The sequence below is a fragment of the Molossus molossus genome, unplaced genomic scaffold (genome assembly GCF_014108415.1).
Source record: "Molossus molossus isolate mMolMol1 unplaced genomic scaffold, mMolMol1.p scaffold_m16_p_22, whole genome shotgun sequence".
Lineage (NCBI taxonomy): Eukaryota > Metazoa > Chordata > Mammalia > Chiroptera > Molossidae > Molossus > Molossus molossus.
In genome coordinates, this window is record NW_023425358.1 from 21,120,561 (window position 1) to 21,145,383 (window position 24,823).

At 39.2% G+C, this 24,823-nt stretch overlaps 1 protein-coding gene, 1 long non-coding RNA gene and 1 pseudogene across 21 annotated transcripts in view; 2 read left to right on the forward strand and 1 right to left on the reverse strand.

The window, feature by feature from the left end:
* LOC118639770 overlaps positions 1 to 5,688 on the forward strand; it is a 69,095-nt gene extending 63,407 nt beyond the window's left edge. Inside the window, exon 8 of the long non-coding RNA XR_004961284.1 lies at positions 5,582 to 5,688. This is a non-coding gene — a long non-coding RNA (uncharacterized LOC118639770). The remainder of the gene's footprint in view (positions 1 to 5,581) is intronic.
* Positions 1 to 24,823, reverse strand: part of MTMR3 (myotubularin related protein 3) — a 160,979-nt gene that overhangs the window by 29,089 nt on the left and 107,067 nt on the right. For 16 of the 20 annotated variants that reach the window (XM_036276206.1, XM_036276202.1, XM_036276201.1 and 13 more), the window contains 6 exons: positions 24,416 to 24,532; positions 14,689 to 14,771; positions 12,006 to 12,172; positions 11,461 to 11,472; positions 5,840 to 5,936; positions 2,279 to 2,392 (listed from right to left, as the gene is read on the reverse strand). In XM_036276206.1, the coding sequence (XP_036132099.1) occupies positions 2,279 to 2,392; positions 5,840 to 5,936; positions 11,461 to 11,472; positions 12,006 to 12,172; positions 14,689 to 14,771; positions 24,416 to 24,532 (590 nt within the window). The remainder of the gene's footprint in view (positions 1 to 2,278; positions 2,393 to 5,839; positions 5,937 to 11,460; positions 11,473 to 12,005; positions 12,173 to 14,688; positions 14,772 to 24,415; positions 24,533 to 24,823) is intronic. The other 4 variants (XM_036276208.1, XM_036276205.1, XM_036276212.1 and 1 more) reach the window with 1 other exon arrangement.
* Positions 19,469 to 19,631, forward strand: LOC118640474 (annotated as a pseudogene).

Genomic DNA, 24,823 nt, shown 5'->3' on the forward strand with positions numbered 1-24,823 from the left:
GTCTGGATCTCAGAGATACAAGACACATGTTCTGAAAACAGGCCAGTTCCTATAAGCCTATCTGATTTTATGCAAACTACACAAAGAACTTTCATTTGTAATCTTCTGAGAGCAGGTTTTCTCTGAGAAATTGCAAATAAAAAATTTTCATTTATATTTTATGGTCTCCAGAAATGGTTGGGAAAGAAAAACCCCTTGGCTCACGCCCTCTAAAATAAATTTTAGAAGGGGAAAAAAGTTTTCCATACTTATTCTAAGAAGTTTTTCTTTAACCTGCACTTTTAGGCTTCTCTACAAACAGGGAGAATTCACCTAAAGCCCCTTACTTTGAAAATGAGTCTCCTTCAAAATCAGAAAACCACATAAATGCCAGGGTTGCTGATCTAACACAGCTGTTGGCCACAGAACAGCAGCTGGCTGCTTTCCCCACTTGAGCAAGGCCGATTACTGATGAGGTTCATAAACCCTTTCAGCTTTCGCTGCTCTTTTTTTTTTTTTAAATCTTCACTGAGGACATTTTTTTGCATTTATCTTCAGATAGAGCAGGAGGGGGGGGGGGGGAGAGAAAGAGAAACATAAATGTGAGAGAGACACATTGACTGGCTGCCACCCACACAACCCCAACCTGGGCCAGGGACAAACTGCTACCAAGGTTTGTGCCCTTAGCAGGAACCGAACCCGGCACTCTCGGGTCTGCGGGCCGACCCTCTAACCGCTGAGCCAAACCAGCCAGGGCCTGCTCTCTATTCTAGTGTCATCCTGACCACTTGAGTGATAGGTAAATGTGGTGACCTACTTTTCTAGGGGTGTCTGAAAACAACAGTGATGAAATTGAGACTGAGCCCAGCCGGTGTGGCTCAGTGGTTGAGCATCGAACAATGCACCAAGAGGTTGCCAGTTCGATTCCCAGATCAGGGCAAATGCCCGAGTTGCAGGCTCAATCCCCAGTAGGGGTCTTACAAGGAGGCAGCCAATCACTGCTTCTCTCTCACATCACTGTTTCTATCTCTCTCCCCATTCCACTCTCTCTAAAAAAAAAAAAAAAAAATCAATAAAAACATATTTTTTTAAAAAGGGGTAATGACTTCTTAAATTTTTTTTTTTTATCCTCACCTGAGGACACCTTTCTATTTTTTGTTCAGGTAGAGTGGGAGGGAGAGAGAGGGAGAGGGAGAGGGAGAGGAAGGGAGAGAGAGAGAGAGAGAGAGAGAGAGAAACATCGACGTGAAAGGGAAACATCAAGTGGCTGCCAACCAGGGCCAGGGACAAACTGCAACCGAGGTACATGCCCTTAGCAGGAACCAAACCCAGGTCTCTCGGGACCGCAGGCCGATGCTCTAACCGCTGAGCCAAACCGGCCAGGGTGACTTCTTAAAATTTTAACATGATTATGTGAAAACTGAGATAGTCACTGAATTATAAAAGCAACCATTAGGAATACAACCTGCTCCAAATACTACTTAGAAATTTTTTATAAATTATTATAAAAATAATTATTTATAAATTCATTCAGATGCCATAGCATACCTATAAGAACATTATTCCTATTTTACTAATTAAAAACAGGCTGAGGTTAGTTAAGGAACTTACTGAGGTGCCACAGTAACTCTATAATCCCAATTGTAACATTCTAGGACTCATCTCTCTTGATCCAAAGGCCAACATCTGAAGTGTTTTTTTTTTGTTTGTTTTTTTTTTTGTTTGTTTTTTTTTTTTTATCCTCACCCGAGGACATTTTTCCATTTTTTTGTACAGATAGAGTGGGAGGGAGAGAGAGGAAGAGAGAGAGAGAGAGAAACATCGACGTGAAAGGGACACATCGAGTGGCTGCCACCCGCACGACCAACCAGAGCCGGGGAAAAACTGCAACCGAGGTACATGCCCTTAGTGGGAACCGAACCCGGGTCTCTCTGGACCGCAGGCCGACGCTCTAACCGCTGAGCCAAACCGGCCAGGGCCAACATCTGAAGTTAAATGCAGCAAGCACATTATCTTCTCACAGAATGTCAGAAGGATCTTAAAGTAGCAAGACCAGCCATTTTTCTATTACATTTTTTTGAACAGTGTCACTGTTATCATCAATCAGCTAGTGTTCTGGACACAATAATTATCGGTGTGTGATGGCAAGAGCAGCTTTAGCAGTAAGGAAGCACAGAATTGACTAGAAAATTTCCTGAGCCCTCTCCTCCCTTCCCAGGTTGGCAGCATCAAAGGCAGCAGACCACTTGCAGTGGGCAGTAGACATCAGACCAAGCTGGGCCAGGCTAGGCTTGCTTACCTGTAGATGACGGCAGGGATGCGCTTCCAGGACCTGAAGCTTGCTACACTTTCTAGTTCTTTGTCAGTGATCCAGGCAGGCACTATAAGCTCCTGTGGATAGCTACCACATAGCCTAACAGAAAAGGAGAGAAAGAGGGAGAGACACTAGGTGAGTCAATATAAGGATGTTAATCAAACTACCCCAGAGCCAGTTTAAAGGCAGTGAGGAGCATTACTTGAATCTTGGCCTGCTCAGCAGAATGGGCTGGAGAGAGGGAAAGGGGGGGGAGAGAGAAGGGGAGAGATAGAGGGTTGAGGGGGAAGAGAAGGAAAGGGAAAGAAAGAGGAGAGAGAGGGGGAGTGAGAGGGAGAGAGGGAGAAAAGGGGTGGGGGGGAGAGAAAGAGAGAGACTGACTGACTGACTGAGACACTCTCTCTCTCTAGTGATACTATCTTAGATTGTTCCACTTGATGCTGCCTTTTGGGAATCTGCCAGTCTTAACTATCAGTGAAAAAAACGGGAGTTGAGAGATAGCCACTCCATTGCAACTCTGTTGTAACAGACACACAGGTCATTTCTCACTATACAAGTGCCCAGTCCAACTGCAGAAGAGAAAGTCTATGTTACCTCTACCAGGCTCTCAGTCTTTCAGGCAGCTTTTGTCAAAGGATAAAAGCCCACAATTTCAAGTTTCCAGAGACCTCATAAGATTACTAATGTATTCTTTGATGTGAAGGAACCAAACAGGATATCCTAATTATAGGTAACAGATGCAGCAAAAGGTATGCAGAAATAGTACCACAGGTTAATCTATCTGTATATATAATCATAGTCCTACTTAACCAATCAGTAATGTGAATAAGCTATTAATCGTAATTTCTATAAAATATACTTCATAACAAACTACATTCAGGGGGAAAAACTCTGTTTTCATTTGTGAAGATGCTAGTAGCCGCATGTTAGTCAAGCTGGTGCCCTAGGAAGCATATTTCTGACAGGTTTTTTATTTACAGGACAATCTGCCATCTCTCTATGAGTAACCCATATTCCTTTCTACAGTGAATGTAATTAAGACCTTTAATCCAAATCCTAAAATACACCTACTCCTCTTCCTCCTCCACCACCTACATCTACATCACCACCACCATCACCACCCTGCCCTAAACTAGCCTATGCATGATGGGAAGAGACAGAAAAGACACAAAGTGGCTTAGGAAATGGGGGCCGGGGGGAGTTCGATCATTCTGCCCTAAATGTCTCTTTCCTATTCTGTTTCCAGAAGATCAAGTATTAGGAATTTAAAAGCCACTGAACCAGCCTGGCCGGTGTGGCTCAATGGTTGAGCATTGACTCATGCACCAAGAGGTTACCAGTTTGATTCTCAGTCAGGGCACATGCTCAGGTTGTGGTCCAAATCCCCAGCGCGAGGCATGCAGGAGGCAGCCAATCAATATTCTCTCTCATAGATGTTTCTCTCCCTCTCTCTTCCTCTCTCTCTAAAATCAATAAAGAAAAAAAATTTTAATAAAAAAATAAAAGCCACTGAACCAGGAAAATGTCTATGACCAAAAGTATCTCTATAAAGTTCCTCACACCTACCCACAAACTCCTAAAAATAACAACCTAAGACACAGCAATCATAGTTAATACTCTTACCATGAGTCTTATTCATTTTATCTTGTTTTCAATTTAAAAGTATATTTTTATAGTAGAATAAACTTTTCAATTGCCTGAAGACTAATTTTGAAGTGAAACAGTAGATTCACAGACATGAAGTTAATTTTTAAAACCCATATAAAATAGGAATTTTGGAAAACCTATGGGTTTTGAACAATTTTCTTTCTCAAAAAGCTCAGCTTAATTCAGTTTTTATTTCGCACTACTTTTTTTTTTTTTTAATGGTTCCTTATTTATTTACTTGTTTTTTGGTACGTGACCCTGACGGGAACCGAATCCGGAACTCTCTGGTCCACAGGCCGACACTCCAATCACTGAGCCAGACCAGCCAGGGCTCACACTATTTTCTGATTATCATATTCCTTGTCCTATACATATAACACCACCTAGTAGTCAGCTCTTCAGCAAGTAGCAGTTCTCAGTTATAGATAAGCAGTTTCCAGTACAGGAAAGGTGGGTTACACATAAGCAAAGCCTGTAGCAGCCTCAGGCTCTCTCCAGTCTCCACCTCCATGCTCTGCTTTGACTCATCACTGAGGTGTGATAAGTATGACAGATCTATAGTTCCCAATTCTTCACAACACCCCGGGTTCTTAACCTCTTGGCCATTGTCCATGTTAAGAGCTGTGTACAGTAATTAGCTGTAGTGTTCCTATAAAAAAATGAAATGTTCTAATGGCTAGCCAAAAATATTCCAGGAAAACTGCTATCATAATTTGAGGCAGCTCGAAAGACGACAGTATGATTAATGCCTCCAACTGCTACAGGAAAACTTAAGAGGAGAAGGATATATTAATTTAAATTTCCTGGACAATTTTCTTATTTTAGAGAAATATGGATCACAAAAAACACAGAAGTTAACTATCCTCTCCCACCAAAGTATGTATCCTGTTAAGGAAATAGGTTATGAAAAATATTTAATAATGGCTACATAAATTTTTTTTTTTAAATCCTCACTCGAGGATATTTTTCCATTTATCTTCAGATAGAGTGGGAGGGAGGGAGGGAGAGAGAGAGACTTCGATGTGAGAGAGACACATCGACTGGTCGGCCTCCCACATGACCCCGATGAGGGCCAGGGACCAAACCACAACCAAAGTACGTACCCTTGACCAGAATCAAACATGACTCTGGTCTGCAGCCATCACTCCAAACCATGGTTAAATATTATCATAGCTGTGAAGTTAGTTTTATATTAATACATATATTAAATAACAATGCCCTGGCCAGTTTGGCTCAGCGGTTAGAGCGTCGGCCTGCGGTCCGGAGAGACCCGGGTTCGGTTCCCGCTAAGGGCACGTACTTCGGTTGCAGTTTGTCCCCAGCCCTGGTCGGTCGTGCGGGTGGCAGCCACTCGATGTGTCCCTTCACGTCGATGTTTCTCTCTCTCTCTCCCTCCCACTCTATCTGTACAAAAAATGGAAAAATATCCTCGGGTGAGGATTAAAAAAAATATATATATATATATTTATGTCTACTTTATAGGCTGTGGAGTAAAATTAGTCGTAAAAATTAGCTCTTAAGTATTTTATCACTGTGTATGAGATCACTAATCCTATCTCTAATGTGATGTCAAATGGTGATGAGAACAATGAAAACACCTGCCTATAGGTAAACAGTATTATCTATACATGCATGTGCCAGGAGGAAGAGAGATCTGGAGGAGAAAGAAAGGAAATTTCCAGAATCCTACAAAGTAAGAATCACTTTCCACTTCAGTGATAGCAATGGGAACAGAAGGCTGAAGAAGTACTCAGAAGATTATGGATTTATATTTAATAAATAAATATAACTCCATTTGAGAGAAAAAATGTAAGTTCAAATGTTCTGTCACATGAGAAATGGAATTTCTGCAAAGGCACTGGCTATAAAACAAAGTCCACAGGGATCCATACAACTCACTTGTACTTCTCATTGATGTTGGAAATCCTCCAGGCATTGATCATATCAAAACCCATCCGCTCCACTTCGTTTTTAAACCTTGATGTTACGTGTTCCCCTAGGAGCCAAAGACAGACAGCAGAAAAAAAAAAATGAATACCACTTTGCAAAACAGGTGGAATAAAAGCATAGCTATCTTTCTCAGTTATTTTTTTAAGGGGGGAGGGTAGGTAGTGTATAAATAAAATAACATACATTCAGTTTTAGGTTGGTTTTTTTTGTTTTTTTTTATCCTCACCCGAGGACATTTTTTCCATATTTTGTTCAGATAGAGTGGGAAGGAGAAAGAGAGAGAAACATCGACATGAGAAGGACACATCGAGTAGTTGTCTCCTGCACAACCCCAATCAGGGCTGGGGATGAATTGCAACCGAGGTACGTGCCCTTAGCGGGAACCGAACCTAGGTCTCTCTGGACCGCAGGCCAACACTCTAACCACTGAGCAAAACCGGCCAGGGCTGGTTTTAGTTTTTTTTTAAAATCCTTGTCCAGGATAAGACTGAATTAATGAATAAAGAAATTCATTTTAATCAAGAAGTATGTTATCTAATCAGTACTATCAACTCTGAGGATAGTTATTATTACTAAGCTCATTTTACAGAGGACAAAACTGAAACTTAGAGAGATTATTATAGCAGGTCTTTCTGATCCCAAAGCCCATGTTCTTGTCACTATGCTGGCTGCTTACCTACTTCCACACTCAGAGCGATGGTATACCTAAGAAATAACATCAACAGTTCACCAAGAACAGTAATATAGATCTATGACTCCTTATCAGAAACCCTTTAGGCCAGATTTCAAAACTTGAGAATTTTCTTAATTTTAAGAAGGTACATATATTATTATATTAAGTTAACACACTCAATAGGGTCTACTTAATCAAACATTAGTATCTCTACAATGAAATTCGTAGATAATTCACACTAAATGCGATAAAGCAGCATATAGTTTCATGCCAGCTCAGATCAGTTTAAGCCACCAAATAAAATAAGAAAATTCTATTTTCAGAGACATAGATTACAGAATTTCAGACAAGAGAAAATAGAACTATAACTGCCAGTACCCAGGAATTTTAGGAAACACCATACTACCAAGTAAAGTGCTGAGCATTTGTAAGAATATCCACCCAAACATGTGTAACCTGTCTACTACATTTGCACTAACGAATTTGGCTTTCTCTTCCTTAAGACAGTGAGAAACAAAGGCATAAATGAATCCAACATAAAAGTCATTAAATCTGAAATAACTTTCTTCCTTTAAAACTCAAGAGTCCTAAGGCAGTAATTTTATAAAAAAAACAGACCAAAAAAAAATCATTAAGCAGTACTTCTAATATATGGTGTTACATGTTGTAAAATAAAGGCTGGTGGGGAAACCACAATAATAAAAGCACAAACAGACCACTTTGATGATCAAAGTATAAAAGCTTTGCTCTCCCTGGGAGAGAAGCTTCAAAATAGGAAATCGCAATTACTTGAATGAAGGACAATTCCATAAAACTATTTCCCATTTAAATTGCTTTTCTTGAGCTTAAACTAAACTAGGTATTATATGTTTCCTTTAAGGAAAGCTATAAAAAAAAAAGAGGTTCAGGGATGCAGAAAGAAATAATTAGCTGAATCTACTCCATTTTGGAAAAGTTTTACAAGCAATGTAGGCTTCCAAATAGGAAAAAAAGCTATCTGAATTGGGGTGCCATCTGTCTACGAATAGCAAGAAACAGTGACCATCAAGAATATTAAACGAGCCCTGGCTATTTTTGCTCAGCGGTTAGAGCGGCAGCTGCCAACCAAAGAGTTGCCTGTTCAATTCCTGGTCAAGGGCACTTACCTGGGTTTAGATTCAATCCCTGGCCCTTCCTCCCTTCCACTCTATCTAAAAGTAAATCAGGTGAAGATTAACAAAATAAAAATAGAAAAAGAATACTGGCCCAGCTGGTGTGGCTCAGTGGTTGAGCATCGACCCATGCACCAAGAGGTTGCCAATTCAATTCCTGGTCAGGGCACATGTCCAGGTTGTGAGCCTGATCCCCAGTGTGGGACATGCAGGAGGTGGCCAACTGATGTTCTCTGTCATTGATGTTTCTCTCTCTCTCTCTCCCTCTCCCTTCTTCTCTCTCTAAAATCAATAAAGAAAAAATTTTTTTTTCTTAAAAAAGCATACTAGACAGGCCCTGGCCAGTGTTGCTCAGTGGTTAGAGTGTTAGCCCACACACCTAAGGGTTGCAGGTTTGATCTCCAGTCAGGATGTGTGTCAGAGGCAACCAATCGATGTTTCTCTCTCCCTCCCTCCCTCTCTTTCACTCTTTAAAAATCAATGAAAAAAATATCCTTGGGTGAGGATTTTAAAAAAAAGGACTGGATGTGCCCTGGCCAGTGTGGCTCAGTTGGTTGGGAGTCATCCTGAGCATAAACACATGCTCGGGTTGTTGGATCAATCCCCCACAGGGGGTATGCAGGAAGGCAAGAGACAGCTGATTGATGGTTCTCTCTCTCATAAATGTTTCTCTCTCTAAAAATCAATAAAAATATTTTTTTAAAAGAATACTAGATAGGGAGTCTTTCCCTTACAATCCCAATCTGAAAGCTTTTTATAAAACTATGGCAACTTCCAAGTTCATTAATTAATGAGAAACCTTTTCCCATCCTGTGACACAGCTCTAAGTCTTTGCAAAAGGTAAAGTATGTTAATTAATGGTCCTTTACATTAGTATCGCTATCTTAGTGTAAGCACAGAGACATCCTAAAAGGCTGGCAAAATAATCATCATTAAATAAAATAACCACCAACTACCACCACTGGCGGTTCACTATATAAAACCATTGACCAAAGGGCTTAGAACCACCATCTAGAGCATGAAATTCTGAGCTACATAAAGAATATATACTGCGTAGGAAGCACAGAAAATGTTACTTCAGCCTTGGCCAGTTTGGCTCAGCAGTTAGAGCACTGGCCTGCAGTCTGGAGAGACCTGGGTTCAGTTCCCGCTAAGGGCATGTACCTCAGTTGCAGTTTGTCCCCGGCCCTGGTTGGGTCGTGTGGGTGGCAGCCACTCGTGTCCCTTTCATGTCGATGTTTCTCTCTCTCCCTCCCTCCCTCCCACTCTATCTGAACAAAATATCAAAAAATATATATATATGTATGTCCTCGGGTGAGGATTAAAACATAAAAAGTTAGCCCTGGCCGGTTTGGCTCAGCGGTTAGAGCGTCGGCCTGCGGTCCAGAGAGACCTGGGTTCGGTTCCCGCTAAGGGCACATACCTTGGTTGCAGTTTGTCCCCGGCCCTGGTTGGTCATGCGGGTGGCAGCCACTCAATGTGTCCCTTTCACGTCGATGTTTCTCCCCCCCCCCCCCCACTCTATCTGAACAAAAAAATGTAAAAATGTCCTCGGGTGAGGATTAAACAAACAAACAAAAAAATGCCACCACAGTAATTCTTAACACCAAGTTTTTCCTCTGTACTCCACAGTGAAAATATATAAAAGGAAAAAGCCATATATACACATTCATTCAAACCAAGTCACTGAAGTACAATACAATCCCATGTGAGTGGTAACAGGTTAACTTCCATGTGAACTGTGTATACTGGGAAGAAACCAAATACAACCTTTACTTAGAGAGTAAGTTCCAACCAATTAGTAACAACAGTATGGCATCCCCTTGTATATTCATAATTTCAAAAATGTTTTTACAAGCATGGTACACAAACATTTCCTGGATTGAACTCTCTGGCATAACAGATTTGATCTTCAGGATACCCAGATCAGCTTGGGCAGGAAGAACAAGAACGTCCCAGTTAGAAGAACAAAAAAACCTAAAGGACAGAGAGGATAAATGGCTTACCCATTTTGAATTAAATAGTAGAGTATGGATTTGACATCAGTTTTTCTAGTTCCTAAATCAGCACTTGACCCACCAAATGCCTGTATCCATCACAAACCCATGAAAAGACAGAGGACACTATGGACATCTGTAAGGCCTGGTAGTCAAAGAACACCAAATAATACCAGGAAGGAAAGAAACTGAGGACCAAAGTCATCCCAGCCCAGGACAAAACCATCCATAATTGAAAGACTAGAGAGAAGTTCTGACCTAGCATATCTTAGGAATATCTTAAAGTTGGTTCAAATCCAAAAGAAACAACTAAAATTATCAAGGGAACAAGGAATCATCTAAAAAGATGAGGAATTTTTAGTTTTAGGTTAGGAGAAAATAAGCCTTGTCAACTAAATCCAAAACTAGGGTAATGCCTTTGGAGTTAGGAGTCTGAAATCAAATGTACACATAAGATTTGTGCATTTCATTGTGTATAAACTTAACTTTAACAAAAACTTGCAAAGAACCAGAAACAAAGAAAAAATATATATATATATATAATGATATAATGGCATCTCAATAAAGAGATGCAACGGATAAGGGAATGAAGTGAGAGTTTAAAAGCACATTCTCATAACCTTCCAAGGTTGGCGTGGTCACCTGCGATGACTTTGGGCTCCACTGGCCTGACCAGGCTCGTGGGAAGACTAAATTCCTGAGGCTTTCCTTTAGGCTCCACAAGGGCAGGGGCCTCTGTTTTTCATCTCTGTATCCACAGCACCCCACACAGTCAGCTCTCAATAGCTGTGAATTGGGTTTAAGTTCTAGCTCTGTCACTATCTACCAGTGGGACTTGGCAACAGGCATTACTTCTGAGTCTCATCTTTGGCTCCCAAAACAGAGATATCAGCCTATCCTGCTTGTTCGATGAGATCATAAGGGCCAAACAAAAATACATATCAAAACATCTTTAAAAATAAGATGATGCTTGCTATAGCCAGTTTGGCTCAGCGGTTAAAGCATCGCCCCTCGGAACTAAGAGTCGTGGGTTCGATTCCAGTAAAGGGCACATACCTTGGTTGCAGTTCAGTCCCCAGCACTGGTCAGGGTCGTGCAGGAAGCAATCAGTTGATGTCTCTCTCTCAGGTTGATCCCCACCCCCCACCCCACTCTATCCGAAGATAAATGAAAAAAAATGTATCCTCGGCTGAAAATTAAATTAAATAAATAAATAAATAAATAAATAAATAAATAAATAAATAAATAAATATAAAATGATGCTTGTGTTTGTTACATTTTATTTAAACAAGAATGTAAACAAAAAACTTCAACCAGTGAATGAGCCAGGAACAAACTGATGTGAGCATAGCTAGACTAGCTTCAAATGTTTAAAATGACCCAGGGCAGACTTGTTAAGACTCAAGATTCAGGATTAAAAATTAAGGTTTAAAGAAAAAAGTCCCAAGAGTAAACTTTATTGGAAGAAAATTCACAACTCTTCACTGCTTAGGAATTTAAGACTTTGGTCCCAAACTGGACACACTAAAGATTTCATGTTGGACCAGCAAAGTTCTATTTATAGCAACATAAAGTTCACAGACAACTACATGTGGAGAAAACAACATGACCTTATAGTCAAAGCCATTTCTGAGGGAGAAAGATAGTAAATGGGAGGAATATTTAATGAGGAGTCAGGAAGTATGTGTTCCAGTACTGGCTCAGCTTCTCTGTTTGTCCTGAAGGAAGTCACCTGGCCTCTATGGATACCTGTTTTATCATCTTGGGATGAAAGGAGTGACAATCAGTAGGTAATCTATGAACTGAAATTCGAAGACAGTGAGTACAAAAATTCGAAGCATTTTTGTACTCCACTATTATGTAGCCTAATTTCACACGTTTATACCTTTATTCATGCTATTTGCTCTGTCTGTCATTCTTTTCCCCATTCTCTAATCAATGAATTCTCACTCGACCTTCAAAGCCTACTCAAAAGCCACTACCAACATGAGTCTTCCCAGACCTGTATATAACACTCATGGCTCCTTTCTACTAGGCTTCCAGTACACACATCAGATCTTACTACAGTTGGTTTCCAAACTCAGTAGACTGGAATGCCAAATCTTGTGTTCTTTCCTTCCTCTGAAAGGCAGGAAACATGTTCTATTGAGCTTAGAAGAATGATGGGCACATGCTAAGCGCTGCATAAAATATATATTGATTGAATACATAAATGCTTAGGAGTCACATTTCATGTTAAGGGTACAAGTAGCAGTTCAATAAAACCACTATTTGCATATTTTAGAAAGGCCTACCTGGTCTGCACAGGTCTCCATGTTGCTCTTTTTCACTAGCATAGACCTCCATGCACCAAGCATGGTATGCAAATGAGAAGAGATCTTCTATTTTAGCAGGTGGTCGGATTGCATTGTTCAGTCTCTTAAGCCACTCTTGACACTGCTCAAAAGTTGAAAACTGACACCTTTGTAAAGCCAAACAAGTATAGATGTAATCAGAAGACAGATAACAATAAAACCTAAAGAAAGCCACATTTCAAGAGTGCTTACTCATGGTGAAGTGATAACTACATTCAAAAAAGCACTAGAGGTGGTCATTCACATGTTTATCATTTATAATAAAAATAGGCCAACAAATTTTATCCAATGCTGTATAATGTCAAAAAGAAGAAAGCTGGATATGTGGAAAACTTATTTTGTTAGACTAATAAAATCTCTTCTGAGACCGATGAATGTCAATTTTTAAAGTAAAATGGAAGTCATTCTCTTCCAGGAGTGGAATGTCATTCCTCTACTTCCATCAAATCTTTATAGTTGTCCCTCTCAAGAAGTATGTTTAGAGACATTCTTTTGTTTTGTTATGATATGTTAGGCTGAGCTCAAATCACGGCAATACTTTTTACCACTTAGGGAATAATTTCAAAATTTGTCTGTTTAACAATTAGAATAAATCAGCAACTTTAGATCCAAAATAAGATATATTACATTATAGTATTCAGTTATGACTATGTAGGGAACAAAATAATTCTATTATCAATTGCAATTTTCAAAATATATAACTAAGAGGTTAAAATAATTAGTGTAAAAATATTTTACCCTTTTCAAATGCAGAGTGTATAATATTGAGTAATTAATAAGCAAGCTTTTTAAACTGTGAGTTATAGCCAGTATCTATCAAAAGCAAGCCAGATCTCAATGGCTAAAAAGCAACTTTAAATATTCACCTTAAAACCAAGGAGGTCACGTAAACATCTCCCTTGTCCCAATCAATGTGGCACACATGAACATGCCAACACACAATGTTTACTGGCACTCCAGATAAAGTAAAAAGTTGGGGAATTTAAAACTTGCAGTGCTACTAAATTTAAAAAGGTATCTCAGGCATCATTTTGCAGCCATTACAGTAAAGATTAGATCAGATTAAAACATTAATGAATGCTAAATCTATGGAGAAATTTAATGAGAACCAGGAGTCTGCATTGTCTTAAAGTACATCCCACAGACTACTTATTAGTTGCACAGGAGAAAATTTAGAAATTACATAGAAAGCAGGTGACACCTTAATAGAGTGAGCAAAATTAACACCACCAATAAGGGATAGGTGGACACTGTTTGCTTCCAGACATAATACAATACCCTGAAAAGGACATAACCTCATATGTATAACAGCTGAGAATGTACCACCTCATTTTAATCATGAGAAAACACTGGACAGACACACAATAAGATACAGTCTGTTAAAATAAAAGATAGTATTCTTCAAAATGTCATAAAGGCAAAGGTGGTTAAAAATGTTCCAAATTAAAGAAGGCTATAGAATCATGCCATCTAAATGTAGTATCTGACCTCGACAGGATCCTGTTCTGATCCAGGAAGGAGTGAGGGGGGAAGCTATAAAGGGCATTATTATATCAACTGACAAATTTAAAACATGGATAATAGATTGGATAAAGGTATTGTAAGTGTAAAATAGTGAAGCTGATTATGATACTGTGATTATGAAAAAATACATAAATCCCTATTCTTAGGAAAGCACACTAAAGTATTGCAAGGTAAAGAGCATGATTATATTAACTTACTTTCAAATCGTTTAGTAGAAGGATCTCAATCACGCACGCATGCGCTCTCTCTCTCTCTCTCTCTCTCACTCACTCACTCACACACACACCCTACAAACGACAGAGCAACTGGGATAAAATGTTAACAATACGGGTATTCTATGTATAATTTTCGTTTTTGCATTTTTTTGTAAATTTGAAGACATTTGCAAATAAAATTTAAAAAATTATATTTTTCTTTATTGATTTTTAGAGAGAAAGGAAAAGAGAGGGAGAGAGAAAGATAGAAACATCGATGAGAGAGAACATCAATTGGCCAACTCCTGCATACCCCCCACTGGGGATTTGGCCCACAACCGGGCATGTGTCCTGACCGGGAATCGAACTGGCGACCTCTTAGTGCATGGGTCAACGCTCAACCACTGAGCCACACCAGCCAGGCTAAAAAAAAAATTTTTTTTTAAATTCAAGCCCTGGCCAGTTTGTCTCAGCAGTTAGTGTGTCAGCCCACGGACCAAAGAATCTTAGGTTCAATTCCAGTTAAGGGCACATACCTCGGTTGTGATTCAATCCCTGGCCCTGGTTGGGGTCATGCAGGAGGCAACCAATCAATGTGTCTCTCTTACATCAATGTCTGTCTCTCTTTCTTTCTCTCTCTCTTTCTCCCTCTCTCGCTCTCCCCCTCTCCTTCCCTCCCTCCCATTCTAACTGAAAATCAATGGAAAAATATCCTCAGGTGAGGATTTAAAAAATATATCCCTTTCAAATAGCAAAGTAACCTAAAATATTTCAGACACTAACTACTCAGAAAAACATTCCTAACAAGATTAATCCTCAAAAGTTGTTTTTCTGTTAACAAACCATGGATCCATTCTCTAAAAAATATTTTCCACACTAAACAGCAGCATAAACATACCACATACCTGATAACTTTGCAGTCTTTGCAAGTCAAATGAAGCTGAAATATATCACGGCATTCAACACTTTCTATAAGCTGTAATGGAACCTGCAATTAAAAGAGAGAAAGTTCCCTTAGTCAAAAAGGCATTGACCCTGCAGTTCTTCAGTATGTCCAACAAGAGTGATTAGAAAGCTCCAAAAGGGAAAGGAGCAAACAGAACTGCCAACTTATCTGGATCACTAGTACTCAAGTGATTTACTACTGAGTGAATTAGGGTTTCCCTTTCTCTATCACTAAATCAAAGATCCAAGTCATGAAGAGGAGAAAACCACCACTGGAAGAACAGGGAAATATGTCATCTCTCAAGCATCAAACTCACAAGCTCATCACTCAAAGTACTACTTGAGATGCTATAAGCCAGCTGTGATTTGTAATGACACAGAAGCTGAAGGGAACCAGAATGGTAATCTTGTCTTGTTTAGAGACAAGAACTTCAGATCAAAGTGCTAGTGGTACTATATTTGCCCCAAATGACAAAGTGAGCTTGTGGCCTTGTGTCAGCAAGGGAGCTTCCTGAAAAACACTGTAAGTCTAAAGTGCCTGCAGTTTGCACAGAAAAGACAACGTGACAGTAGTTGCTGGCCAGGCTTTCTGCTCAGTAAAACAGACCTACAGGTATAAAGGAGGAAGGAACAGGCCACACAGTGAGCAAAGGTCCTAAAACTAGCTAGGTCTAATTTATTTTAATAGATCAGTTGAGGAGTCCCTGCTTGCCAAGTGGAACTTGATATATGAACAAGCTAGAATGATTTTCTTCCTGCCAATCAGGTCAGCAGAATCTACTGAATGAACACAGGAGTAAATACAACAGTAAAAAGGAACAAAGAAAGACAGATAGGAAGGGAAAGCATATGAACAGGGTAACAACTCCTCAAGTTGACATAAGACTACTACCCCCGCCCTCCCTCCACTCATCCTGACTCAACCTCTGGCTTCAAAAAGCAATTTTTGAAACTTCTAAAGAAAGTCTGGTTAAAATAAATAAATATATATATACTCACTCCTTGGAAAAGATTAGACCACTGCCTCTTACACTGTATCATGCTAGCCAAAATATGGCTACAGGAGTTGCAAGTAGCATTCATACAACTCAGGTTTAGCATGAGAAAAGGGAGGCATTCTTCTCCAACATAGACAGAAACAAGCAGTGCTGCCTGCATAGGGTGGCCCTCATGTTAGTCAAGCCTTTTCGGAAACACTGTGCTACCATGCAGTTGCCAGTCAGCAGAGAACTCTCAGAACAAGGATGTGGGGATCAAAAAGAAGCCCAGTGCTAGACATCTGGGACAAAGAAACAGAAACTGGGGCAGGGATTTAAAAAAGAGAAGAAGTCAAAATAAAAATATTCAGATACTAGTTGAAAATTTCTACCTCAAGACCAGAGCCTTCTTGCTTAGTTCTAAATCTGTAATCTACAAATTTCCCTTATACCTGAAATAGGACTGGGAATAAGAGAAAGATTGAAATCTTGCCATGCTCTGAGGGAAAAAAGGAGCACTGGCCCTCTGTTTTTAAGTCCTTAACCCCAAGGGGCTATGAGAAACTGCAGCTGATGCAGCTAAAAATCCTTTCAAGACCTATACATCTAAGAAGAAAAACAACAATGTATCAGTAAGAATAAAGTGCAAGGGTGAAATATGAGATTAGGAAGAGAACATTGATTCATTCTCAGGACAGTCTTTGGGTGGCTCTGTAACAGACTCTCATATTGTTTTTCTTTTTTTATGTAACCTCCTCCCTTCTCCCTTTGCCTACCCCCTCAGCCCTGAAAGAAAAAGAGTGGCTACAAGACTGACAAGAGACCTGAGTTCTAATCTTAATTTTCTAAAATTTCACCAACTAAAATTTTGCCTGCTTCCAGATTTCCTTGGATGAGCATCCCACCTTCCTATATGCCACCAGTCTCTGCTTACTAAACCTCAGATAGTCACAACTTAGGAATTTCCAGGTACAGGGAAGGGAATGGGAAGAGCCTCAGGTGCAGTAAGAGTGAGCTTTACAAATCCATGTGGAGAGGCTGCTATAAAAGCAGTCACCTGCATCCCAGGTCCCCTTAGATCACTTGAAAATCAATTAATGCTACTAGCAGCTGCTGGAGAGAGTGGACACCAGCCTGTGCTACTTAGCTACAAAGAACAGGTAAGTTTTACATCCCTTTTACTGGACCATAGCCCAAGGGCCTATACCCAGACTTCCAGAATATAAATAATGAAACATTTCAGAGCATGCAAAAAATTTGCTACCCGGAATGCATTTGATATACAAGTTTTCATGTATTTAAACATCACAAATTTAAGGGGAAAAAATAAAATGTTGGTTGCTAATATGCAGATTCTAAAAACTACCAGAGCACAACCTGTATACTCAAGTTGTAGATATAGAAAACAGCAGACTAATACTCATGCAGACTGTAACATGCACTGAAATTTAATATGCAGCAAGAATAGGAACATACAAAAGAAAAATACCTGATTTTATATCAAATGAAATCTTCCTTTTTTCTTCTACTTTCTACTTCAATGTTCCCATCTTCCCTATTCCCTCTACAGAGTGCTTCCTCTTCTAAAAAGGCAGAACTGGCCTTCTCTTCCTTTTCATTTCTCCAAAACATACTAAATTTCTCTACATTTTTTAAGGCCCACTCCATTGCTTTAAGTTTCTTAACTTCCCTCATACCTCTTACCATTTCTATAATTAAACATACCCTATATCCAATCTCATAGGCAAACCAATTACAAATTCAAGAGCCAGATTATATTACAGCCCAGGAAGATTAGCCACTACACTATAAATTAGTGACAAACTCAGGACCATAATCCATGTCTACCCTCCAGCCCAGGCTTCTTCCATTATGTATATGATGCACCTTTCTTCCTCTAAGATTGCCTTTCTCTTTTGTAGGAGCTCTACTTTAGTTTTTCTTTCACAATTAAAGCCTCTCCACCAGGGATCTTCAAAAAGAAAACAGAATTTAAACCAGGATTCCTTAGAGGCAATTCTATCCACGGAAGAGTAGTAAGAAATCTAACGTCACATTCAAATCCTCTCTAGCCCACTGATTCAAATGTTTTCTAGCAGCTAATTTTCTTTTTGTTATTTTCTCCTCTACCTTCTAGCTAGATAATTCTATCTCCCTTTACAGTGCTCCTCCTCTTATAAATTCCATCAAACTCATGCTCAAAACAATGCATCGAACACACACAGTGCTATAAATCCATTTCTCAAAAGACAAGAAGTTTCATCATGAACACCAAAACTCATAAGAGCATCAATCCAAAAAAGCAGAAGAGCAGCAGTTAAAGATTTAGTAGACATGCACAGGTATGGATCCATAGTACTGTCTCATTCTGGGGTGTGTATATATGCAACACGTGCATGTGTTTTTGAGCACCAGAATTTAAAAGTGGGATAAATTTTACTGTTTAAAAACAAATGCCCTTTTTTACAGCCTAAATGGAAAGTACTAATCTTGTATATACATTTGAAGTAAAGAATAACAGTAACTAAGTGAAAATAAAGCAATAATTCAAACTTAAAATCTGTAATAAATCATTTAAAAACCAGTCCTAAAAAGAAGACTGTCACAGGTTAAAGACATAAACTTTTTATTGCTCTCCTTTGACACTTATAAGCTAGTCTTCCAGCACTGGTTTCAGATGCCTCTGCTAGTATACGAATTCTAAGGCTAAAGTGCACTAAGTATTAATAATAACCTCTTACTGATGTTAGGGGAATAAAAATCTTTTATGTACTACAGTCAGACAGTAACAAATGTGAAAAAATGCTAAGATAGGTGTTTCCACCTTTTTCCTCAGAGGCATTAACAGGACATCCTAGAAACAGAAATTTTAATGTCCTTTTAAGTACTAATGTTGATTTTACAAATTATTTCTAGTTGAAAATCAGTTTACATTTTTTGAAGGTTACAATTCCATCTGCTTGTGTATAAGCTGTGGGGGTTTATCCTCATCCCACAAATTGTTCTCATTATGAGGCTACCACTAGAATTTTGTCTAGTAAGAGGGAAGGGACTCATGCAGAGTGGACACATTTTGCTAACTTGCAAGGTGAGCATCTGACATTCAAAACCAATTTGTTCCAAGCACATGTACAAAAATCGCCTGGGTTTCTCATGCTACTTACTGGGATTTCAGAAGCAGTAGATTGAGAGGCAGTCTATTGAATTACACAATAAAAATTATTTTAAACTTTCACGAATTCCACTTAAACACTTACTTGTTTATAAATTAGATGAGCATCAAAGAAATATACCTGTACATATGTAAAAATACAATTTGGGCAAAGCACAGAATGGGAGTGATTCATACCTTAAATGCTACCAATGAACTCTACTACAGAGGTTCTTTACCCTAGAAATTGGAAACTTGATATCCAGTGAATGTGTGTGGATTAAAGTAATGATGTTTGTAGTATCTAATTCTACAGACTTTCACTCAGTATACTGTGAAATTAAAAGAGAATGTATGTGAGCCTGGCCGGTGTGGATCACTGGACTGAACTTTATCCCATGGACTTAGAGGTCTTGGTTCAATTCCCAGTCAGGGCACATGCCCAGGGTTGCAGGTTTGATCCCCAGTAGCGGGCGTGCAGGAGGCAGCTGATCAATGTTTCTCCCGCCCAAAAAGAAAGAAAGTGTGATGAATAGTAACTAGACTTACAGTGGTGTGGTGTATACAAACATCAAATTATAATGTTGTACACCTATAATATATATAATCTTTATCGCTTCTGGGCCTTTGGCTAAGATCAAGTGTAGTATCTGTTCTTATCAGTTTAATATATTTAATCTTGTATACCAACTTTACCACAATAAAAAACTTTTTAAGAGAATATATAATAACAGGTTGCTATTTAAAACTCGATGGTTGCCTTAGCCGGTTTTGCTCAACGGTTAGAGCAGAGAGACCCGGGTTCGGTTCCCACTAAGGGCATGTACCTCGGTTGCAGTTTGTCCCCAGCCCTGGTTGGTCGTGCGGGTGGCGGCCACTCGATGTGTCCCTTTCACGTCAATGTTTCTCTCTCTCTTCCTCTTCCTCTCTCTCCCTCCCACTCTATCTGAACAAAAAGATGGAAAAATGTCCTCGGGTGAGGATAAAAAAAAAGAACTCAATGGTTAAGTTATTTTCTAAAGTATTAAATATATTAATTTAAAAGCATACAAATGATGCCAACTGGGGCATGCCGCAATATATATTGGCACATTTGGGCTTTCATAGTTGAAATGTTTGACTTAGGATTTAATAACCTTTAAAGGGAACCTCTTGATCTCACATATTTTAATGAAATACTTATCTGCTGAGGGAGGAAAAGAGGGAGGGAGAGGCACCACCACCAAATTCTCTGGTCTCCATCCAGCACATAGCAGGAGGAGCCATTGTTCCCTGGAATAATCACAGGTTTTAGGAACCTTAGCACTAATTGTGATGCAATTAATTTATTTGTATGGAGAAGTCATAGTCTCTTTCAATCTGAAATGTTTAAAGTCACTGCAATGCCAAATTATTTTTGCACAATTATCTTTCTATACATAGACATTATAATGAACTTTTTAAGTGACAGGGTTATAATGTTATCTGAGAAAACACTTTTAAGGGAGGAAATGGGTCAAAAGTATGTACAGTGTAAGTTTCTTAAGCATATATCTCAATCACAAAGGGGAACCAACAATTCCAATAAAAAACCTACTCATACAGCTACTGTTAGAGACAATGACACGGGCCTATCATATAGCTAATGCTGTTTTTTTTTTTTTTTTTTGCATTTATCTTCAGATAGAGCGGGAGGGAGAAAGGGGGTGAGAGAGAGGAACATCAATGTGAGAGAGACACATTGACTGGTTGCCACCCACATGACCCCAACCAGGGCGGGGACAAACTGCAACTGAGGTACATGCCCTTAGCGGGAACCAAACCCAGGACTCTCTGGTCCACAGGCCGACGCTCTAACCGCTGAGCCAAACCAGCCACGGCAAGATAATGCTGTTTTAAAATGAGCTTTAAAAACCTAAAAAGGGTTTTAAAAAGGTCTAATTTCCATTTCAAAACCATATTAACTTCAATTCACATAATACAGGGGTAGGCAAAGTAGGCTTACAGTTGTGAGCACACAAAGCAGAGTTTATTCTTACATTATTATTTATTTATTAATTACTATTTGTAAACCTACTTTGCCCACTCCTTATTTACTAAACATCATAACATCAGGAGATAAGCTCGATTCTAAAGACATAAGATGAATAACCAAAAAATTTCAACATATCTGATAAATGTTTTTAAGGTGTATTCAAGATGTAGAAGAAGCCAGAAGAGTATAATAAACTGTCAGGGAGGAACTGGGACTGAAAAAGACTTCACAGAAGAAGTTACCACGTGATTAGGGTTTTGACAGATGAGAAGTTTCCTGGGCAGGAGAGGAGAGAGAGAACTCAGAGTGTAAGACTATGGCTACATAGTCCAAGGAGGGTACTTTTACTAACACCGAAGGGAGAAGGGAGAAAAGAAGGAAACAAACAGAAAAGCTAGCAGGGGCTAAGGACCACTTACCCTGGCATCATGCTAAAGTAGTAAAAGAAACACCAAAAGACTTTAGGCTAGTGAATGATATGTTCAAATCCATACTCTCTCCAACAGACCCTATTCTGGAACAGATCTAAAAAAAGTTCCTAAAATACTTAGCCATAAACCAATAAGCTGAGAAATAGGGGACTGTAAGGAAAAATGCAATGATATGAAACTATATCACCCCCACATGCAATTTAAGTAAAATTTCATTTATTCTAGCCATTTCAACACAATTTAAACACAAAATTGGGTAATTCTACTATTATAGCAGTGCCCCCTTATTTGTGGGGGTATGTTCCAAGACCTCCCCTCCCCTGTGGATACCTGAAATAGTAGACACAACCAAACTCTATATAGTCTGTTATTTCCTATACACACAGTAGTCCCCCTTTCCCCCAACCCCTTACTGGCAGTTTTGCTTTCTGCGGTATCAGGTACCTACGGGTCAACCATGTTCCAAAAATATTAAATGAAAAATTCCAGAAATAAACAATTCATACGTTTTAAATTGCATGCTGTTCTGAGTATCATCATTAAGTCTTGTGCTGTCCTGCTCCATCATGCCCAGGACATGAGTTATCCCTTTGTCCGGCATATCCATGCTGTGTACACTACTTGCCCATTAGTCACTTAGCAGGTGTCTTGGTTATTAGATCAACTGTCACAGTATGACAGTGCTTGTGTTCAAGTAACCCTTATTTCACTTAATGGTCCCAAAGCTATTCACATAACTTTATTACCATATATTGTTATAACTGTTCTATTTTATTATTTGTTATAATCTCTTAGTGTGCCTAATTTATAAATTAAACTTTATCATGGGTAAGTATGTATAGGAAAAAAACATAGTATATATGTATAAGGTTCAGTGCTATCCACAATTTCAGGCACCCAATGGGGGCCTTGGTATATATTACTACACATACCTTTTCATTTAAAGGAAGCACTTGACAGCTTCTCTTTGGCATATCCCAACTGCCAGCATCACTACTCCTGTACTATGGGGCCATCAGGAATGGTGCAATATTTCATCACATTGCTCAGAATGGTATGCAACTAAAAACTTACGAATTGTTTGTTTTGTTTTTTGCTTTTGTTTTTATCCTCACCCAAGGACATATTTGCATTTATCTTCAGATAGAGCGGGAGGGAGAGAGGGAAGAAAAGAGAGAGAGAGAGAAACATCCATGTGAGTGAGACACATTGGCTGCCACCCACACGACCCCAACCGGGGCCAGGGACAAACTGCAACCGAGGTACATGCCCTCAGCGGGAACTGAACCCGGGACTCTCTGGTCCATGGGCTGACACTCTAACCGCTGAGCCAAACCGGCCAGGGCTGTTTTTTTTTTTTTAATGCTCACCTGAGGACATGTTCAGAAAGAAAGAGAGAAACATTGAAGTGAGAGAAACATCAACTGGTTGCCTTCCATATATGCCCTGACCAGAGACAGAATTCGAAACTCAGATATGTGCCCTGACTGGGATTTGAACCAGCAATGTTTTGGTGCACAGGACTACACTTCACCAACTGAGCCACTCCAGGTGGGCAAAACTTATTATTTCTGAATTTTCCATTTAGTATTTTCAGACCACAGTTGACCTTGGCTAACTGAAACTGCAGAAAGCAAAACTGCAAAAAGTGAGGGACTACTATATTACTCTCATTACTTTCATACTAACTAGTGGGGAATTTCTGGTTGTTGAGATTTTATAGGAGTTTCTATTCTGTCCCCACCTATGACAACCACCCAATTCCAAATAGACCCTCCTGAACACAGTGTTATATGGTATGAAAGCACACCATGCTTCTTTCCTTGATGAATCCAACGTGTATTAATAGCTGATGAACAGAAAAATTATGTTAACAGCTACGATCATAACCCAAACCTAGAAGCCAGGAGTAATTCAGGCCACAATAGTTCCTGGATATAAATGCTTAACTACAAATAATAATAAATACTACATAAATAATAAAAGCCAACTATGGCCCTGGCCGGTTTAGCTCAGCGATTAGAGCGCTGGCCTGCAGTCCATAGAGACCCGGGTTCGGTTCCCGCTCAGGGCATGTACCTCGGTTGCAGTTTGTCCCCGGCCCTGGTGGGTGGCAGTCACTTGATATGTCCCTTTCATATGGATGTTTCTCTCCCCCTCTCTCTCCCTCCCACTCTATCTGAACAAAAAACTGGAAAAATGTCCTCAGGTGAGGATTAAAAAAAAAAAAAAAAAAAGCCAATTTGAGTCTTTTGACCAAAGGAAAAAAAAAGAATGTTGGGTAACTTTTGGACCATTGAATAAAATAAACTTAGGTGACAGATTTCAAAGAATCCCAAATGAACTTCACAACACACAATCTGAGTGAAATTATAGTCCTGAGCTTTCATAAGATATAATACACTTCTCTGTGCTAGAACCGAAGTACAGAAAGGCAAAATGCTGGCAAGTGAAGAAGGAAGACAGCATTCATTTAGTGGACGTACATGAATTTTTGTGCCTTTGTAGTGAAAGTCACAGTAACTGAAAACTATTAATAATGTCTGTATACTGGAAGAACCAGTTCACTAAGAGTACCTTCATAACTAAAAAGGGTAAATGCACTCTTGGGAATAGAGAGCCTTCCTTCAGTAATATATAGTACATTAAACAAATAAACATTGTACTTAACATCTATACTTATACCACTAAGGAGCCATTAGATTAACTTCATCCTATAATGATAGTCTACACTGAGCTCAAAGTACATCTCATCATTTGACATTAAGGTCCAGGAAATTATCTCAACTGAGGCAGTAGTTAACTAATAAAAAATAAAGAATAAAAGTCAATACAGCCTTTACACTCTTATAAAGCTTAATGATACAGCAGTACCTAGGGAAAATCAATTCAGTGTTACTATACAATGGACATCTCAGCTGACAACTGGTGTGTCATTTTAAAATCAAACATTACAATTGCTTGCTAACCTAGTGTCCCTTGGGTGAGAAACTGAAAGAAAAGCAGAGCACATACTGTTTTCGCACCCAACCTTGTATAACACTCCTCTCTCTGAGAACATTAACAAGATTTTTTACTTCCCTTCTCCATCTACTTTAGTTGGTAGTCACTTACATTAACAAGAGATTCCTTGAATTTGATATGAAGTCTGTAATTAGAAAGGGCAATGATGGCATCCTCAGCACGGCCCACATATTCTGTGCTTTCTCCATGAAGTTCAAGAAAAGGAACCTTCAAAATGAAAGCAGAAACTCTTCAAAGTTCTGAAGCAGTAAATAAGTCTTAAAACACCGGTCAGGTGAAAGGATGATACATCCTCTGTCACTCAAAATTAAAACACAATACATAAATGGGTAAGGGACTTAAAGAGACTGAGTTTATATCCATATGATTCAAATATACCTAGTTATTCAAATTCTATACTACTGAAGGAATGACACAGAAATGATCACCTCAAACAGTGAATTCTCAGGAAATAATTCTTTCTAAAAGAAAAGATGTTTTCCAGCTTGCATTTCTACT